Source organism: Apis laboriosa, unplaced genomic scaffold (genome assembly GCF_014066325.1).
Source record: "Apis laboriosa isolate Shangri-la unplaced genomic scaffold, ASM1406632v1 scaffold4_cov146, whole genome shotgun sequence".
NCBI lineage: Eukaryota > Metazoa > Arthropoda > Insecta > Hymenoptera > Apidae > Apis > Apis laboriosa.
The window spans coordinates 1,455,733-1,476,044 of record NW_025223501.1 but is presented as its reverse complement, the minus strand read 5'-3'; the positions used below and the strand labels follow the sequence as shown (position 1 = coordinate 1,476,044).

Below are 20,312 nucleotides of genomic sequence, written 5' to 3'. Positions count from 1 at the left end.
TTAAAATATTTTTTTTTTAGATTTTATTCGTAAAACATTGTTCATATTTGATAACTTATTGAATAAAATATAGAAATTAGTATGATAATTGTTGGTATTACTGATAACAAATTTGTTTGTTTATGTTGAAATTACTGTGCATTTCATAATTGAAATAAATATATATGAATATACATGCTTTTGAAAAATTTCTATTAAGAAATGATTGTATTCTCTTCTTAAGTATGTATTAATATTAAATTCAATCAGAAACAATATTATTAAATTATATATTATAAAACATTCTTCGATCAATTTTTGTTTAATTGACTTTCTACTTATGAAAATTTAATTAATGTGAAGCGAAAAAGTTTCAAGTATCTTTTGACAGAAATCAAATTAGTAAATATTCCATCAAGTTAGCGATTCGATAGATCGTTGTTAATCTCACTTTAAAGCGTGCGCCACGTGTTCTATTAGTGTTGCGCAAGGAGAGAGGGAAAATTTGTTAGGAGGGAGAGAGAAATGCCAGCTGTGCTCAAATTCCACTCGTGGCAGTGGCCACGAATACCGATTAGTTGGGAGTATTGTGAGAACTGGTTGCATAAACGTATGGAGTGAGAATACAGAAACAGAATACAGGTTGTTCGCCTAATCATGGACGATCGCCGGAACAGCCGCGAAGTGATTACCATATTGTTCCTGTGCCTCCTCTGGTATGGGATTTCAAGCAGCAGTAATGTAGTGGGCAAAATGCTGTTATCGGAATTTCCCTATCCGATGACAGTGACTATGGTTCAGTTAACCTCGATCACGGTTTATTCAGGCCCATTCTTTAATCTATGGGGTGTAAGAAAATATTCAAACGATATTCCCTGGGGATATTATCTCCGGTTGATCGTACCACTCGCTCTAGGAAAATTTTTGGCAAATGTGTTCAGCCACGTCAGCATTTGGAAAGTGCCCGTTTCATACGCTCATACTGGTATGAGATATTATTTTGACAGTCACGTGTATGCATGCTATATGTTTAAAAATAATACAAACGTTCTTCATTTCTAAGAATGTAAGAATTAATGCTATAATTTTAATGCATACTTTTATGTCAATGCTTACGTTATGATAATGAATAACGATAATTAGCTGATTTTATTTATTTGTTTATTCACTGATAAGAAATTCAATATTTTTTATATTTGATAATCATATTTTTGAGTTTTATTGATAAATAATCTATTAATGAGAAAAATAAAAAAATATATTTTATCTAAATCTATTTTATAGAAATAATTATATAGATTTCCTTTAAGTATTGCATAACAAATTTTCAAATGCATGTATTTTAGAAACAGTTTATAAATATATTATTTATTTTTGGTTTTATAAATCACATGTATTAACTGAAGTTTGGCTCTGTCCCAGTGAAGGCTACAATGCCCTTCTTCACGGTATTTCTCTCAAGAATCATATTGAAGGAAAAGCAGACTTGGAAAGTATATCTTAGCTTAGTCCCAATTGTGATAGGTGTAGCTGTTGCTACACTCACAGAACTCAGCTTCAATATGATTGGTTTATTGAGTGCCTTAGCATCTACTATGGCATTCTCTTTGCAAAATATTTATTCTAAAAAGGTATTTATCTTGATATAATTTTATCTTATATTGATAGATTTACATATAATATAAATAATATATTAATTTTTCAGGTGCTACATGATACAGGAATACATCATTTAAGACTTTTGCTTATTTTAGGCCGCTTGGCATTGATATTATTCTCCCCTATATGGTTATTATATGATTTGAGGAGATTGATATATGATCCAGTTACTAGTGAATCAGCAGACATAAGTTATTACATAATAGGCCTGTTATTCTTGGATGGTGTGCTGAACTGGTTCCAAAATATTATTGCTTTTTCTGTATTATCTATTGTTACCCCTTTAACTTATGCAGTTGCGAGTGCAAGCAAACGAATCTTTGTAATCGCAGTTACTTTGTTTGTTCTTGGAAATCCAGTGACGTGGTTGAATATATTTGGAATGACATTAGCTATTCTTGGTGTGTTGTGCTATAATAAAGCCAAATACGATCAAAGAATAGAAAAAGAAAGTCAGACAGCGCTTCCCAAATATCATGATAAAAACCGTAATGGTAACAGTAATAATTCCTTCATGGTAAATGGATGGACTGGAAAAAAACAACAGATGCTTGCAGTCTAGTCTGAATTGTTAGATTCATTTTATGTTTGACAAGTTCATATGAGTTTTTTCTGCCAGTGAATGATATTTTTTAGCCATAAGGATTTGACTATTTATATGAAGAATTTATAATGGGAAAGCTTATAGTTAGATCCTATAATACTAGTTAAAACAATATTCACAGATCAAAACTCATATGATGGCAAAAGTATTTATACATATATGTGTATATTTTTTATTAGTATTATTCTGCACAAAGGTATAATTTGCCTAGTACTCAAATTTGGTTGTTTTTCTTTTTATTCGTTTTCGAGATTATTTTAAAAACATTTCTATGTTTACGTTATCTTGCTTTTGACGGGAAAATAAACTTGCTGGCAAGGTGGGATATATATAATTTGCAAAATTGATGTTTATAGCTAATTGCTGGGTCAATTAGCCTTTAAGATTGATGACATTCCCGCGTCGTGAAAACAATAATGAATAGATAGATATCGGTTTCAATCGTACTCGATCGATATCGAACGGCGTTCATATAATATTGATTAGGTTTCAAATTAAATACTTTCCTCCAGCTATTAGCTCAGGTGATATGATATATAGGTAATAGACTCAATTTCATCAATTTGTTAGATTGTTACAATATTTTAATCCTTTATGAAAATTCCTCTTAATAATATTCTGGGAAAATTTCTATATACATTATTTAAAATAATTTTTTTTTTTATATAATATTTATATTAATTTATGAATTATAAGAATATAGTTGATGGAACGAATACAGTGAGGTTCTAGATATCATAAAAGCATGAAATAGTTTTTTGGAAATTAATTTAATTGAAATCCATTAATCACAACTATTAGAATCAAGAATCGAGTGCCTTGTTATATTAGTTCCAGCAATTATATCTTCCTCTACAAATTTTCAAAATAATTCATAGAGGATTAAATACATGATGTTCTAGAGGCGTATGTTTTGGTATGATATGTTTTGATGGTATGCGTGAGTTGTATGCAGGAGAACATGTTCTAGCTAAAAGCAATCTATACATTTATTTTTATAAATAAAATACAGGTGTGTACAAAAATATACCAGATATATTCACCACCATTTTCCACATTACACTTTGATTTGCTCTCCTTTACAGAGTTTTTATAATATTAGGAGGAGATACTGATCGTGCTATGGTGAGATCTAAACGTGGACCAGCCGCAGCAATCAATGGAACAGCCAAACAACAGTCACAATCTTCCGTGCTAGCCTCGTTTACTCGAAGAATTCTGTCATAAGGTTTTAAAACACCGTCACACGGTCCTCCAGGTCGAAGACGATTTATATAAACTCCACGTTCATATAGACCATCAGATACTGAAAAGCCAAAATCCTCATATACTGGATCTTTATGCAAAGAGACATGGACTATTTGTTGTGGTCTATCTGGATTATTGCATTCTTGTGGTCTAAAAATTAAAAAAAAAAAAAAATATGATTATTTTTAGAAATTTAAATCAAAAATTATATTCTAAAATATTCTAAAGAAAATTTTATAAATTTTATCTGTTTAACTGTTTCTATCTATAATATTTTATTTATTCATTATTTATCTATTATATTTTACCCAGGATAAGGAGGCATAGATAGTTCCAATTGTCCACTATCCACAGAAGCCGTATCCCAAAGCCTTAGAATCTCCGGGCCTGTTCCATTATTCTCTCCCAGTTCTCCCCAAGAATCCACTGCACTGTCTACGCTTGGTAGACTCTCTCTAGCCGGTCGAAGAATTCCTGGAGAATATTGTTGCACTGAGTCGCTACCTATGATCGAGTCCTTGCAGTACTCTCTATAAAATTCAGTATGTTTTCATTAATTCCTCCTATCATTTCATCTTTTAGATTTTTAAAAAAAGATATAAAAATTAATAAAAAATAAATTAAAAAAAGAATTAATAGAAAATTGATCTATATTTCTAGATCATAAAATTACCTTGTTTCTGAAATAGGATTCGGTTTTCTCACAGTCAGAGAGATAACGGAGCTTCCTGGTCGATGTAACAATTGTGCGGCTTGTCGGAGATCACCAGGATCTAGTTTTTGCCCATCTATTGCTAGTAATCTATCTCCTGGTGCTAAGCTGCCAGTTCTGTAAGCTAAAGATCCCTTGCGAACCTCACTAATGATCAAATCTTCATTCACTGTGAGACCTACATCAGGCTGCCCCCCTACAGGTCTTGCCACTCGCACTGTGAATACTCCTGAACTAGGTACAACTGGTCCACCAACTTTGTATTCTATCACCAATTCCATCTTTCAGATAAAAAGAAATTTTTAACTTACAAATGATTCTGAGATTGAAACTGAGATTAAGAATTAAAATATTAATCTAAAAATAGTTTTTATAAATAGTTTTGATAATTTGGATATAAAATTACTAAGAATTTTAAAAAGGTAAAAATAATGGAATAAAGGATTATATAATTTATATTGATACACGTACTACTTGAGAAGTTTCCAAGATACCAGTAACCTCAGCTGGTTGAAGATCTCGAAGCATTTTACGATTAATTGCAAGCACTTTGTCTCCAGGAAGGAGTACTCCACTGCGTTCTGCCGGACCTCCAGCTTCTAATAGACTAACAATATAATTTAAACGGTCGTCGGTGAGCTTTAAAGCTAAACCAAATCCCTTATGATCAGGTCTGAGGACTACAGTTAGGCTTTCTGTAGTCTGCAAAGTCTGATTAGAAGTCTGCTGCGCCTGCGGTTGCGCTCTTCTTTTTACGGTTCTCTGCGAGGCACTGGGAGGTCTAGGTAAGATCTGCAATCTAGCTATGCGGGAATCATAATTATTTCTGAGTAATTTGGCAGCCGTCACAGCATCCTGGACAGGAGTTTCGTCCACTGCCAACAGTTTATCGCCAGGTTGCAAAGCTCCACATCGATCTGCAGTACTTGCTGGTCTTAAACTTTCAATGTACACTCCGTTTGGCGTTTCTCTCACCGTCAGGCCTAATTCTCCTACATATACAATTATAGTAAAAATAATAAAATTTAATCTGCTTTATGCAATTACTTAAGAGCAAATGATTAATTTGTCCATATATTATCAATCAAATAAATTTATTAAATTAACATATATATATTATTTAGATTGAGGGGAAAAAGTTGAATAAATTAAATTACCCGAGAGTCCACGTTCTAATTGCACCAACAAGGGACCGGAAGTAGCTGCCCTCGCTTCTTCCATATTAGCAACATCGTATTCAATAGTCAAAGAAGCTACAGGAGCATCAGAGCTCCTCCTAAGCGCCCTTTGAGCTTCTGCTAAGGTCAGACCCCTCAATTCAGTGTCATCTACAGCTAACAATCTATCTCCAGGCCTGACTCTTCCTTCTTTAGCCGCTGGCCCATCGGACTTCACTCCAGTAACCACTAAAGCTCTGGAAACTCCACCTCTGAGGGTAACTCCGAGACTTCCCCCTTCACGTTCCACCCTTACTTGGGCAACTTTGGAGGATACGCTGGAAGGAGTGGATACAGGAGCATCTTGATCATCTAATAGCAAAAAACTGTACGGATAATAAGACTGGGGTGAGATTTCGTCTGGTCGAGCTGAATCTGAACTGGCGGACGTGGCCACGCTTCCTGGCCTAGCACGATTTTTGTGCGAGCGCATACTGGTCAGTCTCAACGAGCTGAACATCCTCGACTATCTTATCCGTAGAATATTCTACCTAGCACTGTTGCTGTTTCCGTATCGAGTAATCGTTACCATTGCTGAACAAGCGATGAAAAAAATTCTGATCAATGTCTTTTTCAACCATTCCCTTGGAAATATTTCTTATTCTAATTTGGCATGCACGAATCATTTAGTTTATCCGTTTAGATTTAAAAATTTTTGATCTCTAAGCGTCAAATCGATCGCTGCACTCGAATATTTCCGATACCCTCAATCTTTTCGGATATCATCACACTAAGATCATCACACTTATTCTCACCGTGTTCTCAACTGTAGATCACACACCCACTAAATTCTAATAAATATTCATTTTAGGAATGATGATAATGTCTTCGGAAAAGTGGAGATGAGCCGGTGGAGCAGCAGCAGGTCGCCGAGGAACCGGACGATTCTTATTGCTCGCGGCGTAAACAGCGCATCTGTGTGTCTTTGTTCGCGGGTTCGAGGAGCCGCCGAGGATGGAAACTCGTCGTGAAGCGAGCGTACAGAGAACTGTAACGAGTGGCGATGTTTGTCGAAAATAGCCGCACGATGTAGGGCCGCAATCGCGGTAGTGTCGGATCTATTTATAGGAGCGAGAGGGAAAGAGAGAGGGAAAGAGTGTGTGCGCGGCGCCCCGCAGTCGCTGCACCGTCAAATAAGTCTGCACTTCTCGTTAAAAGCTTCGATTTCGAGCGTCTGTGCTCCCTCGAACGTCATAAACTTGTTGTATCCTCTTAGTTTCCTGGCTTTATCTCCCTTCTGCCTTCTGCCGTTTACCCCTTCCCGATTTCACGGGCGGGATCCCCTTTTATTTTTAGTCGCCGATATCCGCGACATCGGATGAAGTAATTGAATAGATAGAATTATTTTACGCAGCACGATCCATGATTTCGATGATCGAGGAAGACCAGAGTCTCGATTACATTTTGGGCAATTTATATATTTATATTTATTGGAATATTGAATTGGAATTTTTAGGATTTAAGAAATAAAATAAAGGACACAGTTTCCTTTAATATTGGCTTTATACAAAAAAAATGTAATTTCGAGTATTTTTTAAACCGTGAGACATTTATCAAGATATTAGAAATCTTCTCTAAGTTGATCAGTTAACAATATTCGTTAAATAAACGAAACTACGGACAGTTATGAACTCTTGAAAATTCTATTGGAGTATAGTAAAAAAAAAAAAAAATGTTTATAACATTGCTTTCGAAACAATCTGTTTATAATAGTTGGTTAAAAAGCGCGGAGTAAAAAGGTACGGATTCAGGGACCATTGACCGATCCTCTTTGACGGTCGGTTTTTGCGAGTTCTTCCTACGACGTCTCTTTCCTCTCTAAATCTTTTCTCGTTTCAATTTCTCAAGCCGCTTAGTCTCTCGATTCGTCCCCTTCCCCCTTCCACCCTTACTCGATTCGATCTTCGTTTCGCGGAACTCGTGCGTGCACCTTTCATCATTCTTCGCTCTATGATCTTTGCCTCAAAGCAAATTGAATACTTCTTTAACTATCTTTCAATTCATTCGCCGCAAAATAACCACATATTAATAATTTGATTATTAATAATCAAATATTTTCGAGATCTTATAAAAATCTTTTTTTTTTTTTGCTTTTAAAATTTTAAAATAAGAAACAAGTTTATTTTAGATTTCAATTGAAGATAGCAATGACTACGATGTGTCGAGTGTGATTAATTTAGGTATGACCTCTTAATCCGCCATCCGTGTCGTAATGATTCAATTGAAACAATTAGTCGATTAATGGCTCTATTAACTATTGTTTTTTCACCATTTCTTTTCAAATTAACTTCTATGCAATTTTAAGAGAAATCTCTATTGTTTTTTTTTTTTTTTTTATTATTACCAAAATATAAATTGAACAGTATAGTATAATCTGATGATATTTCGTTAATTTATCCTTGTTGAATTGAATTATCTCAGGATGAATGAAAACGAAAAATATATTTCAGAGAGTCCTTGTAAAATGTCCTGGAGTATTCTTCAACGTATTTCGACTTGGTTGCCGAACCGTGCTGCTTTGCCAATTCCACGACGTGCTAAAGTTAGAGTATAGTCAGCGCGGAGCCAAGTGTACTGATCTGAAGGAGCAAGAAGGAGCACGAGAAAACGTATGGAGAAACGAAAGAGAGATGTGGATGGTGGATAAGATAGAAATAGAGAGAGAAAAAAAAAATGAGTCAACGAAAAATAGAAGAGAGGGAAAAGAAGATGAAAGGTGTAGGATTCATGAAAGAAAACGAAGGAAAAAGAAAACGAGGTATAGACGAAAGGAAAATATGGTCTTTTTTAGGAAAAAAAAAAGAAAAAAAGAAAAGAAAAGAGAAAGAGAAAGGTAGGAAGAGCGAGAACAGCCGTCTGTGGGTGGAAGACACTCGAGACAGTATTTATCGTAGCCAAAGTAATGAGCCACTCGGAGTATTAATAACCTGACCGCGGTGTAACGCTAGAGGTTTAGAATAAACGCGGGAACGCGGTGCAATTAGATGTCTGTGAGCGTCTTCCGGTATTCTGATTGTGATACTTTCCTTCTAAAACATTCTTCTACTCGTTACACTATAATTTATGATTTAAAAATATGTTGTCTATCTTTTTTATTTGAAACATTATTGCGATTAATATTAGTAAAACTTTTATTTCATTACGATGTTTTTTTTTTTTTTTTTCTAGAAAAAGAACGCTTAAAAAAGAAAGAAACGAGGGGAAACAAGAACCAGAGTTGAATCTCTGTGATCTCTTTAAATCTGATTTCGTAAAAATAAACATCGTAATCTCGTTGAATTTCCACGGATGGTCAATCTAAGTATTCTAATCAATAATATATTCACTACGTTATAAAAATCTATTATCTATCACCAGAAGCGTTTTAGGAACATTGACTTTTTGGTAAAATCGCTTATTACTTCTCTTGTGAAGTATGTCATTATCCATCAATGACTTCATTGACTTCTCGATCATTTGTCTGTCTTGGTAGATTCCAAAGTAATTATTGTTTCTTTCGTTTTATAAAAATAGATGCAAAATAATCATCTATTAATCCGTTCGAATCAATTTTCAGACGATTTTCAACATTATCAACATCAAGATAAAAATATCACGTTGAATATTGTCAACGTACGAAGCTTTGAAATCGTATCGTGCATGTCTTTGATAGTTTTTTTTTTTTCTTTCTTTCAGTCTGTTGCATTTGGATTTGTATAAGAAAATCCTCGGAAAACGCCTTGATCCATGGAAGCAAGGATTTGCTCAGGTACAGGAGACAGTCGCGGTCTCTCAGCTGTGAACGCTGTGTCGAAATACTTGGTATCTAAAGTATGGTCCAAAGCTGGTTTGAAAGGTGGTTCCAATTGCCTCCTTTCTAATCTATCCCACGGTAATGTCTAAAAGAGATATCAAATTGGATTAAAATTATGATAAAAATATTAATTACAAGGAATTGTCTCGATTTTAGATTCATTCAATTATGGAATAAATTTTTATTCCATACAATAATAATAACGATAATTAATTACTTGGAAGAAGGAGTGCAAAGCGATTTCGTGGCCAGGAAGCCTTTTCCCAGAATCCTTTTCCAAAAGGGCGATTAATATATCAGTTGAATCTTGGCTCAGGTAACGGGGTATGAACGGTCTTTCATTACATATACTCCAAAATAGCTCGTCCTCGTCGCAACCGGAGAATGGCGACTGTCCCGTGAGCATCTCGTACAGAAGCACGCCGTACGACCACCAATCGACCGCTTGATTGTATTTCAGTCCCTTTATGATCTGCAATGCGGAAACAGTTGGTCGGTTAACCGAAAGGAATCAATCTTATTGCGAGGTCAAATTTAGTATTTTAATTTTGGAAATTAAACATCGGTTTACGGATACGCTGCACGCACGTTGATGTTAATTCAGATTTAATTATTCATTTCAGAAGAGAATGATGTTTCTATCGCACAAAGAAGTGGTATTTTTAGTTACATTTTGTATTCGTTACCTCGGGAGCCATGTAATCAGGCGTGCCGCAGAAAGTATCGGCGGTTCTGTCGAGGAAAATTTGTAGCTTGCACATGCCAAAATCGGCTATTCTGATATGCCCTTCGTAATCTAGTAATACGTTGTCCAATTTCAAATCTCTGTACACTATTCCTTTCTTGTGCAAGAAATTCAAACCAGACCAGATTTCTGCTGCGTAAAATCGGGCCCTTGGTTCAGGGAAACGACCCGATTTTTGAATATGGAACATCAAGTCGCCGCCATTCAGGTACTCCATCACGAAGAACAAGTGAGAATCTGTCTGGAAGGTACAGAACAGGTGACAGAGATACGGATGCCTCGTGGCAAGTGTCAGGACTTTTCTTTCGATCAAGGTACATTCCACGTCGTCGTCTTCGAGGACCACATCTTTCTTCAAACATTTCACCGCGTAAACACACTCGGTACCTCGCAGTTCGGCTAACAACACCTTTCCAAAACTACCTTTCCCTAGGACCTGGAGAAAAGTAACGAATATTAATGTTTCTTATTTTTTCTGAAAATTCAGTTCACGTTATTAATTTTTATTCATTATTCATTTTATATTCGTTCATACTGTTAAAGATAACCAAGCATAACCTTTTAATTAGGATTAAAGAAATAGGTTAGGATTAAAAAGATTATTGGAATAGATATGAGAAGAACTAAAAATCTATCAGGAGTAATTATTTTAGAGCAACGGTGGTCCACAAAAGTGAGACAAGGTTCTGTTACCAGATGGAAATTCAGGTCTGATAGAGTAAAAATGGCACACGGTGGAAAGTTCACGCGTCTAAAGCGAGAGTACGCACGTGAGAGAACTCCTGACACGTTAAAAATAATGCGTTACGTGCTGCTAATTCGAGTGAGTCTATTTGCGTGTTGTTCACCGTAAAATCAAATTTGTTTCAAATATTTTTCTTAATAAATTTGTTTATTAGCAAATGATGATTTAGATTTCAAAACTCTCTTATCTTTTAATTTAGATGTTCCAAGAAGTAAGATCTATCTTACGTATGAATTTCAACAACGTAGAACAACGAGCTGCTTTTTACCAGACTGCTACCATGCTACGTTTTTTGGCAGTGTGATCGCATTGGATCGATCTTGAAAAAAAAAACTTGAAAATCGAACGTTCACACCTTCTCACCTGGATTATTTCGCGAGAATGTCTCGTGACACGTGTTTAATTTACACGCGATACAGGCATATATATTTACTCGGATTAATTTTCATTCTAACGAGCCAAAACAGTTCGTAAATTTTCGAGAATTTTCGAGAATTATATAAAAAATAAATAATAAAAAATATAATATAATAAAAATAATAATAAAAAATAGAGAAGAATCTCGTATCCAAAATTAAATCATTAAATTTTAAAAATGAAATTTAAACTCTTAAAATTATTATTTGCTTAAACTATTTCGATATTTCAATAATCCAAGGATAAATATATTTTTTGTTTTCCATGAAATATATTTTCCACATAATTACGGAAGTATTATATGAAATATAAACATTTCTTGTTATTTCAAATAAATTTATATAAAGATGTTTGCCGATAGAGGAAAGATTATTCGATGCATGCTTTTCATCATCTTATATAGCGAATAATAATTTGAGTATTTCATCAGCGAAATTTCCAACCGAGATCTTGGCATACATTCGAAAGTTGCACGTGTCACGGTGAACATAGTCATCGCGGCTAAATATCGTTCACAATGATCGACAATCTTGCGCAGCGGACTCACTTTTAAAAAGTTAAAGTCTGTCACGTTGTATTTTTTGAACCTAGGCAGGTTTGTGGCCGGTGGGGTGATCCTTCCACTGGGGAAATGATCTGAAGAGTCTGAATTCCTCTGGTTGTCCGACGACTGTGAAGGTGCTGTGAGATCAAAAGTAAAAATACCATATCAATCGATCTGTCGTCTTTTACAAACAATTAACAAAAATTGTTTAAAAAATTATTATCATTAATAATTTTTATTTTCACAATAAATATAAATAATATAATAAATTGATCTTGCAATTGCATCTTCAGTGTTTCAGGTCGTGCAAAATTCTCTTTTATAATATTGCAAACCTATTTGCTAATAATTAATAAAGAACTACAATTGAATAACAATTCATTAATGAGCAAAAAGATTATAAGATTTTTTTGTTTGTAAAAAGGGAATATGAGTACATTGAATTTCCTTCTAAGGTTTACACCGAAGCCAAGAAATGTCTGATTCTCCGCTCAAATTTCAATTAATAAGCGCATTAATTGTTGGTACGATCCTGGCACGTGAATATATTAGATGTTGGCCGATTGGCATTTCTCGAAAATAGAGCTGACCGTCCTATGACGTGTGCAAAATTTTGAGGAACGTGACACGAGTGATCGATCGGAGGACAGGTAGAACGATTATAACAGGTATAAGTAACAGAATCTGATTTAACGATGATTTAATTTTGGTGAAATTACGGTATCATCCATCATATTATTTACCAGTTGGGGCGAAAATGGATTTATAACAGCCACGTGGAATTACAGCGAAGTGTATAGATGAATATACTTCCTGGGCCAGCCAAGTCTGACTCTATGGGCCAACGTTCAAGATGAAATTCGAAAAAAAAGCAAGATTTTGCTTGGGAGATACTAAAATAATTTCGTTCAAAAGGTATATTAAATAAAGATCGAAACTTGAAAATTATTCCTTTGATTTTCAATGACCAAATTGAGATAGATAACTCACCTCTCTTGAGGGACTGCAAGGCTTCCGCCACAAGCTTTTGATTCAATCCACAAAGATTTCCAGTCAGTTTCTCGCATTTCTTGTGACAGGCCATGTCGCAATCTATTTTTAAATGTTTCGGATCTTATTCGTTTGATTTTATAACTGATGATTTATGATGCACCTTGTTATATACGAAAAAGAACTTTTCTAGCTTAAGAACAACAACACTCTTGCCCGGTTCCTTCTCTACTGATACCCAATCAACCCATCATCATCCATCTAAATTTATTTCGAAACTTATGTTTGCAGCATCAACTAAGAGCGGCTGTATTATGAAGCCTAGAATATTGTTATGAAACCACGCTACGTCTTATAAATAAGGTCACGGCGTGCACAATTATTTACATTCGTTTTTAAATCAAGATATAAGATTATTAGTCGATTATGATAAATTAATTGCGATCAGTATCAAAAGTTGAGGTAAAAAAATTAATTATATATGTGCATTTATCGAAATATCGAGACAAGGGAGGATACTTGAAATCCGTTTCAATGATGGTAAGATACATCCTGTAAACAAAACAACGAACAAGTGTCGTTGACTTCGTGACAATGATCTTACGCATATAACGTCGAAGAAACTGGCTTCAGGTTTGCGACAGAAGCACGTGGTACTGGTTGAATCAGAGAATGTGTCTGGATGTAGAACGATTACGTAACAGATTATTTTCTGCTATTCTGACAGCCTAAATGCAACACTTTGTATCTTTCTAAAATTTCATGCAGAAAATAACATACATACAACAAGATAAATGTTACGTTAAAGGCACAAAAAGGCACATTTGTTAACCACGAATAAATGAAACTCTCAAACGACTGATTTCAATATCCAGATTATAGATTTAGTTTTCGAGTTTATTTAAAATAAATTAAAAAGGATAATGTTAAAAAAAGATATTGAAATCAGTATATTTTCCTCAACATAAACACACCACCCACACTCGTAGAAAACGTAGTAAATCTTCGCGAATCTGTTTCAGATTTCCTGGCTGTTCGGCTAAACAGAAAGCTCGGATAAAGCAAACTCAGATAAAGCAAAAAAAAAAAAAAAAAAAAAAAGATTGGAATTACGCAACCATCTGTGTACATGAACAGAACAAACGATCCAAAAATAAGGATAAATACTGGATATCCTTGGTGAGCCATCGAAGCCAGAATCGTTACTCCTGGTAGAATTCATTCTCTTGTGTTCTGGATCATCATCAAGCTCCGTACACGTGGATCCACTGCTTTCCGTGGTCGCTGTACTAGTGGTACTTCCGGTACTATCACTGCTTACAGATGGTGTCCTGGAATGATGCTTTCTTCTCTTAATCTTGGCTCGACGAACTTTAGACAAATCTCTGGGTGTTGCGGTTAATAATGCTGATGGAGTTGTATAAAACATCCTGATGAGATCTAGGGGACGTTGAGAAGGCACGTTTTTAGGACTATTTTTACAGGAAGCCTTTGCTTCAACAGGCTTCAACGTCTCTTGACTCTTGGAGGAATTCTTCTTGCTAGCAGTATTCTTTTTGCTATCTTTGTTACTTTCTTTTTTAGTAGAACTTTTCTTGATCGTAGAAGACTTCTTTTTTCTGACCACCTTTTTCTTCTTAGAGGATTCCGGACTTCCTTCCGGGCTGCTATTCAAGCTGATATCCTTGGAAGGTTCGAGCTGAACGACTTCTTTCTCAACACAGTTAAGATTGGACAGATCGTTCTGATTATTCCACTTGGAGATCTTCGATTGTTCAATGTCCGCCCATTCGTTAGTAGGTGTTTTGGGCTCATTTTCCTCGTCCAAAATTTGAGAATCGAGGTTGACCGGTGTGGACACGTTTTCGATATTTATTATAGGCACAGAGATCTCTGCGATCGGGGTAGAAACTTCGGAAGCTGGAACGGAGGTATCCGGAGTGCTGGTAACCGATTTGGAAGAAATGGTCGATGCCGAGGAATCTTCCCTCTTCAGAGGAGCTTTCTTTACCGTAGAGTAAGCTTCTATCTGGATTTGATTGATATCTATGGACAGATTCTTCTTTTTCTTTAACCCTTTCTTAGGAATCGAATCATCTTTATCCAATTCAGGTCTCTCCGTGGTGGTTGAAGGCGTTTCAGTGGTGGATGTGGTTGTCCGTTCGGTCTTGGATTTCAACGAATTCTCCTCGGTCTTCCGTTCCTCCTCGATTACGTGGATATTACTGAGCTCGGTCGGCGGAGTGGCGACGCTTATTTTAGGATCGGTCTCTTTTTTCTTGTCCAGTTGCCCGCCTCCGAGGTCCTCAACCCCTTGACCTGGCTCCGAGCTCTTGGAACCGATGAAACTGAATCCCTTGTTGGACAACTTTCCCGCTTTAGGGCTGTCCGGTCCCTTGATCTCGCTCCAGAAATCTATAGATTCCGAAGACGTACTTTTGGACAAGCTTCCTTGGACTTCTCCATTAAGAATCGGTTTCTCGAAATTTATTTTGCTCGTCAAATTCTCATCCACGGAAATGGATTGTTTCAAGGACTTTTGATCCATCGTCGACTGCTTGATCGAAACGGGCTTAGAATCGACGCTTATACTTCTATCCGATGCAACCTTACTATTATCCCCATAGCTATTGACCTTGGAAACTTTGTCCCTCCATGGAATCTTCGATTCTTTATTCCCTTCCTCAATCTTTGGCGTGCACTGCAAGTTAACGCCCTTCAACGCCGCTTTATTAATCCCCTCTTCGTCGATCTCAGTCTTTTTCGTCGCCACTTTGAAGAGCGATCTCGGAATTCCCTCGTTCTCCAGTTTAACCATTTTCCTATCACCCGACCAGCTTCCTTTCACCTCATCCTTCCCGATAGATCCTTCCTCGATCTTCACCTCCCTCTTTTGCGTATCACCTTTGGGACCCTCTAGAATAATCTTTTTAGTCACGAGTTGCCCGCTTGCGTCATCCACGGAAGAACGATCGTTTGACGATGTATTATCTTTTTCCAGGGTCTCTGAATAGTCAACCGCGGGTTGACCTATCTTCGCCGCCGTCCCACAAGCAGTGGTGCCCGGTGCGCGGGTGGCGTTCAAGGTCACGGCTTTGTCCACCTTCTTTTCCGACAACTTAGATACCACCACGTCCTCGCCACGCTCGGCTTTCGTCGGCTTTGCCAGGTACTGCGCTTCTCGTAACACACGCTTTGGCGCTTCTACGGCATTATTTTCATCCGTATTAATTTTAGACGCTTTTGGCAGCCTGTCCGCGACCGATGGAAGCGCTTCGCTGGCGCTGCTCTCGCTCGCCAACGGGTCAACACTTGGCGTCACGTTCTTCGCTTCGATCCTTGATGACGGACTTATCGTCGACTTATCGATAATCTCCTTCCTTCCCGCAATCTTTTCCTCCATCGATCCTTCGAATTTCGTTCCCTCGGGAATTCCAACCGTTTTCTTTTGCTCCCCAACCATTTTATCCTCAACAGGTTTTGATTTCAGGCTCGTATCAGTTTTCACATCCAGGGAGAAGATCCGATTATTAATCTTATCCCCTTTCCCCGCCTTTGTGCTTTCTAATTTCTTCAGGGGGTCGTTCTTCGTCGAATCCGGAGGTGTCTTCACCGTGAAGTACACGCTGTTCCTCGAGGTATCCTTCACGTAAGGCTTCTTCACAGGTAACACAACTTCCGTTTCATATTCTTCTTCTTCTTCTTCTTCCTCTTCCTCTTCTTGGACATCGTGCCTGTCTAACTTTTCTATCTTTTTAGGGATCGGTATCCTCACGCTCTCCCTGAACTGTTCCACGCTTCCACCGTTCGCCCAGACGGCTGTGGAGAAATCCTCAATGCTGTTACCGGCCTCCAACATCTTCTGGGAACATCTCGAATCCTCATCAATTTTCCCCTCATTTTCACTTGTCCTGGAATCGGATACGTCGCTCGAGATATTGCACACCCTTGAACTCTCGTTCGTTTCAGGTGGCGAAGGTTTCTCGATGGTTTTCTTCCTCTTCTTCATCTTCTTCAACGTCTTTCTCATCTTTTGTGCCGTGGCCTCCTCCTCGCTCTGCGACACGGAATCACCATCCACGTTCCTGAAGAAGCTCGGGACAGGTTTTCGCTTCCCCTTGTTGATCAACGTCCCTCTACGGACCTCGTTCTCAATCTCCGCTTGCTCTTCAGCCACCAACGTGTCCAACACCTTTGCCTGGACCTGAGCGTAAGCCACTTTCCTCTCTATCTGTTCAGCATCCAATTGAATATCCGCCGAAGATCGTCTCCTTGTAAACCTTCTCGTAATTTTATTTTTCACCTGTTGCAGGTCACGATCCTCCTCCTCCTCTTTCCCCTCCTCCTCCTCTTCTTTCTTCCCCTCCTTCTCCTTCCCCTCCCCCCTGTCCAGACTGATCTGATGGAACAGATGTTGCTGGAGACGCTGCTTCTCCTCGTCTTCCAACTTCTTGTCCTTGATCAAAAACTTCTCCACCAACAATTCACCCACGGATTTCTCGTGCTTCTCGTTGTGCTGCCGCAAAGCGGGATTATCCTTCAACGCTTGACACCTGATCTTGATCGTGGGCCTGTCGCGTCGTAGACGATTTCTTTGGTGATTGCCACCATCCTGCGACAGGGTTCTGGGCGTCGACACGTCTATATCCGCGGTGTCGATCACGCGTCTGGATCGCGTGGGGATCGCCACGGGTGAGTAGCGACGTAGAGTGGACAACGGGGACTCCGTGATCGTCGACAGATGCGGCGAGTATCGAGAGAGCGGCGAATGAAGCGGTCTACACGAATAATTTTATGAAAATTCGGATTACAAGCATGCGTGCGGAAGCTTCTTTGATGGCGCATTACTTACACTTCGTTATTTTTAAAATGTGCAAGAAAATTTTGAAATCTATGAATAATAATAAATATGTATAGTAAGTCTATGAATAGTAATATATATGTGTACATATATATTTTGAAATTATGTGTGTATATAAAAATAAGTACAAAAGTTGATAAGAATAATTTTGATCGTAGGAAAGGAGGAATCGGTGTGAATTACGTAAAGGGGTTCAAGAGGAGTAGACAATTTTTATGTAACTACTACTACTACGTCGAGCTCGACCTGATAAACTTCCGATTGCATCCTCTCAATGCCAGGCGCACGTTGTTTCAACGTATTGTATTGAGAAGGGAAGCGCATCGCGAACACTTGTTACACACATTGTCTCTGAATTTGGCTCGGCCATGGCCACGAACGATTGACTTCGATTCATGAATCGAATATGCGAATCTGATCGGTTGCACGATGACAAACAAGTGGTCACGTGTCTTTAGTGACCGATATAGTGGTGAAGAAAAATTTGTTATAATACTTGATACAATTTTCCAAATCATCGTTTATATTTTTAAGATTATTTTCGTCACATTCCGCTTAATAAAAATAATTGTAAAAAATGGAGGCTGGAGGTAACGTACAAATTTTATATTTTTTAATTACGTGTTTTAAGTGAGTAAAATAAAATCGTTTTAATAATTTCATCATCCATTGTTTTTAAATAATCGATAATTATGTTTTCAGCGTTATAAAGAATGGGAATGAGTAATTGTGGATTTGACTGAGAGGATTTTTTGGCAATGTAACGAAGTTTTATCACGTAGAAATTACACGTCCAGACGTCTTGGCTATTTTTAAAGATCTATATTCTCGATTATTCCGTTCTTCTCTAATTCTTTTGATTTATTCCAACTTGCAGACCAATCAATTAATTACCAGTTAGCATATTACTAACGAGTTTTAGATTTGATGAATCGCGTAAGTCATAAAGATTTGCTTGCCAAAATTCGGAACAAGATTTTAGCAGAGCCATTCTAATTACAGAAGATAGTATGCATCATCACAACAAGATTTCTTCGGATTCCCTGGCTATTTTCCTCTCTCTTTCGTTAAATTTCAAGAGAAACTGGGAAATACGTTTGTTATTTTGGTTGCTGTTAGTTCTTTGTTTCTCGTCGTAATCACGTAACTATCCACCAGAGAAGCCTCCGCGACGATGAACGTCAGTCTGTGATCAAGAATAATGATCCGCGAAGGAAAAGCAAGGAAAGAAAGCGAAGAAAGGGACCGTTTCTTGGAACGCTATTTTCGTTGGATCAGTTGGATGAGCAAGAAAACAAAGGAAAAAAAGAAATTGAAGCACATCCTTGCTAAAGGATATTTTACTAGTATTTTAAAAAATATATAATTTGTACAAAAAAAAAAACGAACTTATTCGAAATTCGAAAAATTAGAAAATGAAGCAACAAGTAAAAAAACAAGAATATTTACGAGAAACAAAAATGTTGTAAAAAAGAACCTAATGTAAGCAAAATGTTCAAGAGCATACAACATAGTTTAAAAAAAAAAAGTATCGTATTCAAGAAAAAAAAAAAAATTGCATTATTCCAAAAGAAAATAGAATTTTGTAAAATATTTTTCAAGATGAAACTTGAAAAAAATATCTTTGGAAAGGAAAAAAATGATCTGTTATCGATATCTTAAGAAAAACAACAGAAAAAGGAAGTAGTGAAGAGAGAAAGAGAAAGAGAGAGAGAGAGAGAGAGAGAGAGAGAGAGAGAGAAAGCTTACCGTGGAGCACCAGTCATCAATGAACTGTGATTGGAGAAAGGTCCCCCATAGTAATAGGGGGATAAACCGTCACCGTAGTAAGGCATTGTAGCAAGTATTATCCAATGGATTCACGTGTACGGACTTGTAAAGAGCTGAAGTTTCGAAGATGGAGCACGAACGGAGGCACGTCCTCCGTAGACACGAGCGGTTCGACGCTCTCGAAGACGACTGAGCGCGGCACGGATCGCCGGCGTTCTCAGGTGTTCGACGAAGCGTTCTCACGGTTCAGGGAGCCAACATCGACTGAGTCTAAGCGAGCGACCCGGTGTAATAATAGAAGTCTAGTATATGAGGCTTCCTAGCATCTAACTATATATACTAGCTGGACTCTAATAACCCGTGCAACGTCTCAAGCATTGCTTCCCTACAAATATTTGTCGAATTGTAACATTTGTACGTGACTCAGAGTTTGGATCGGTTTGTATCTGTCGATTGTAAAAGACGTGGTCACTTATTATTGTTTTAACGATGCTTTAACGAGATTCTCTCTCGTTTGAATTTATCTATGGTGCACAATCAATATTAAAACTTATTTAAAAGAGTATTAAAAATTGATGAATTTCATGAATTTATTTGTTTCAGAACATTCACAACTGATATACAATATAAATAGAAAAAGAATTTTCTATATCAAAGTATAGCTTGATTAGAAACACTTTATTACTGGCATGCTGTTAAAGATATAATACGACGTACGACAAGTTTAGGAGAACGTTATGAGAAATACCAGAAAACTTGCAATTATTGAAGCTTGTGGCAAGCATGCATGTCAACCGTGTAAAACGCGCATTTATGTGTCAACGGAGTCACGGTTTCGCGTTGTTTTGTATTCAAGCATTGAGTTCCGCGCCAAATGTTTCTTTTCTCGGTGCCTATTGTTGCTTGTTCAGAGAATCTTAGAAATAGCCAACGAATGGCGAACGGATACTATTTCAAACCAAACGAATAATTTTAAACTTTGAACATTAAAATATTAAAAAGTAAAATTTTAGAAAAAATTATAATCA

The 20,312-nt window shown here is 37.0% G+C and overlaps 3 protein-coding genes across 3 annotated transcripts; 2 read left to right on the top strand and 1 right to left on the bottom strand.

Moving 5' to 3' along the window:
• Positions 1-365: 365 nt before the first annotated feature.
• LOC122717257 (solute carrier family 35 member E1 homolog) lies at positions 366-3,267 on the top strand. Its single transcript, XM_043941147.1, has 3 exons — positions 366-964; positions 1,402-1,610; positions 1,685-3,267. Exons 1-3 carry the CDS (start codon positions 637-639, stop codon positions 2,198-2,200), a joined length of 1,053 nt encoding a protein of 350 aa, XP_043797082.1. The 5' UTR covers positions 366-636; the 3' UTR covers positions 2,201-3,267.
• Positions 3,210-20,281, bottom strand: LOC122716982. The gene is made up of 12 exons (XM_043940596.1): positions 19,264-20,281; positions 13,821-17,431; positions 12,654-12,755; positions 11,667-11,800; positions 9,899-10,393; positions 9,430-9,684; positions 9,103-9,297; positions 5,360-5,885; positions 4,674-5,194; positions 4,164-4,483; positions 3,799-4,020; positions 3,210-3,640 (listed from the first exon to the last, which is right to left on the bottom strand). Exons 1-12 carry the CDS (start codon positions 19,347-19,349, stop codon positions 3,322-3,324), a joined length of 6,786 nt encoding a protein of 2,261 aa, XP_043796531.1. The 5' UTR covers positions 19,350-20,281; the 3' UTR covers positions 3,210-3,321.
• On the top strand, positions 10,402-11,042 carry LOC122717259. The gene is made up of 2 exons (XM_043941149.1): positions 10,402-10,780; positions 10,902-11,042. Exons 1-2 carry the CDS (start codon positions 10,571-10,573, stop codon positions 11,004-11,006), a joined length of 315 nt encoding a protein of 104 aa, XP_043797084.1. The 5' UTR covers positions 10,402-10,570; the 3' UTR covers positions 11,007-11,042.
• Positions 20,282-20,312: the final 31 nt, after the last annotated feature.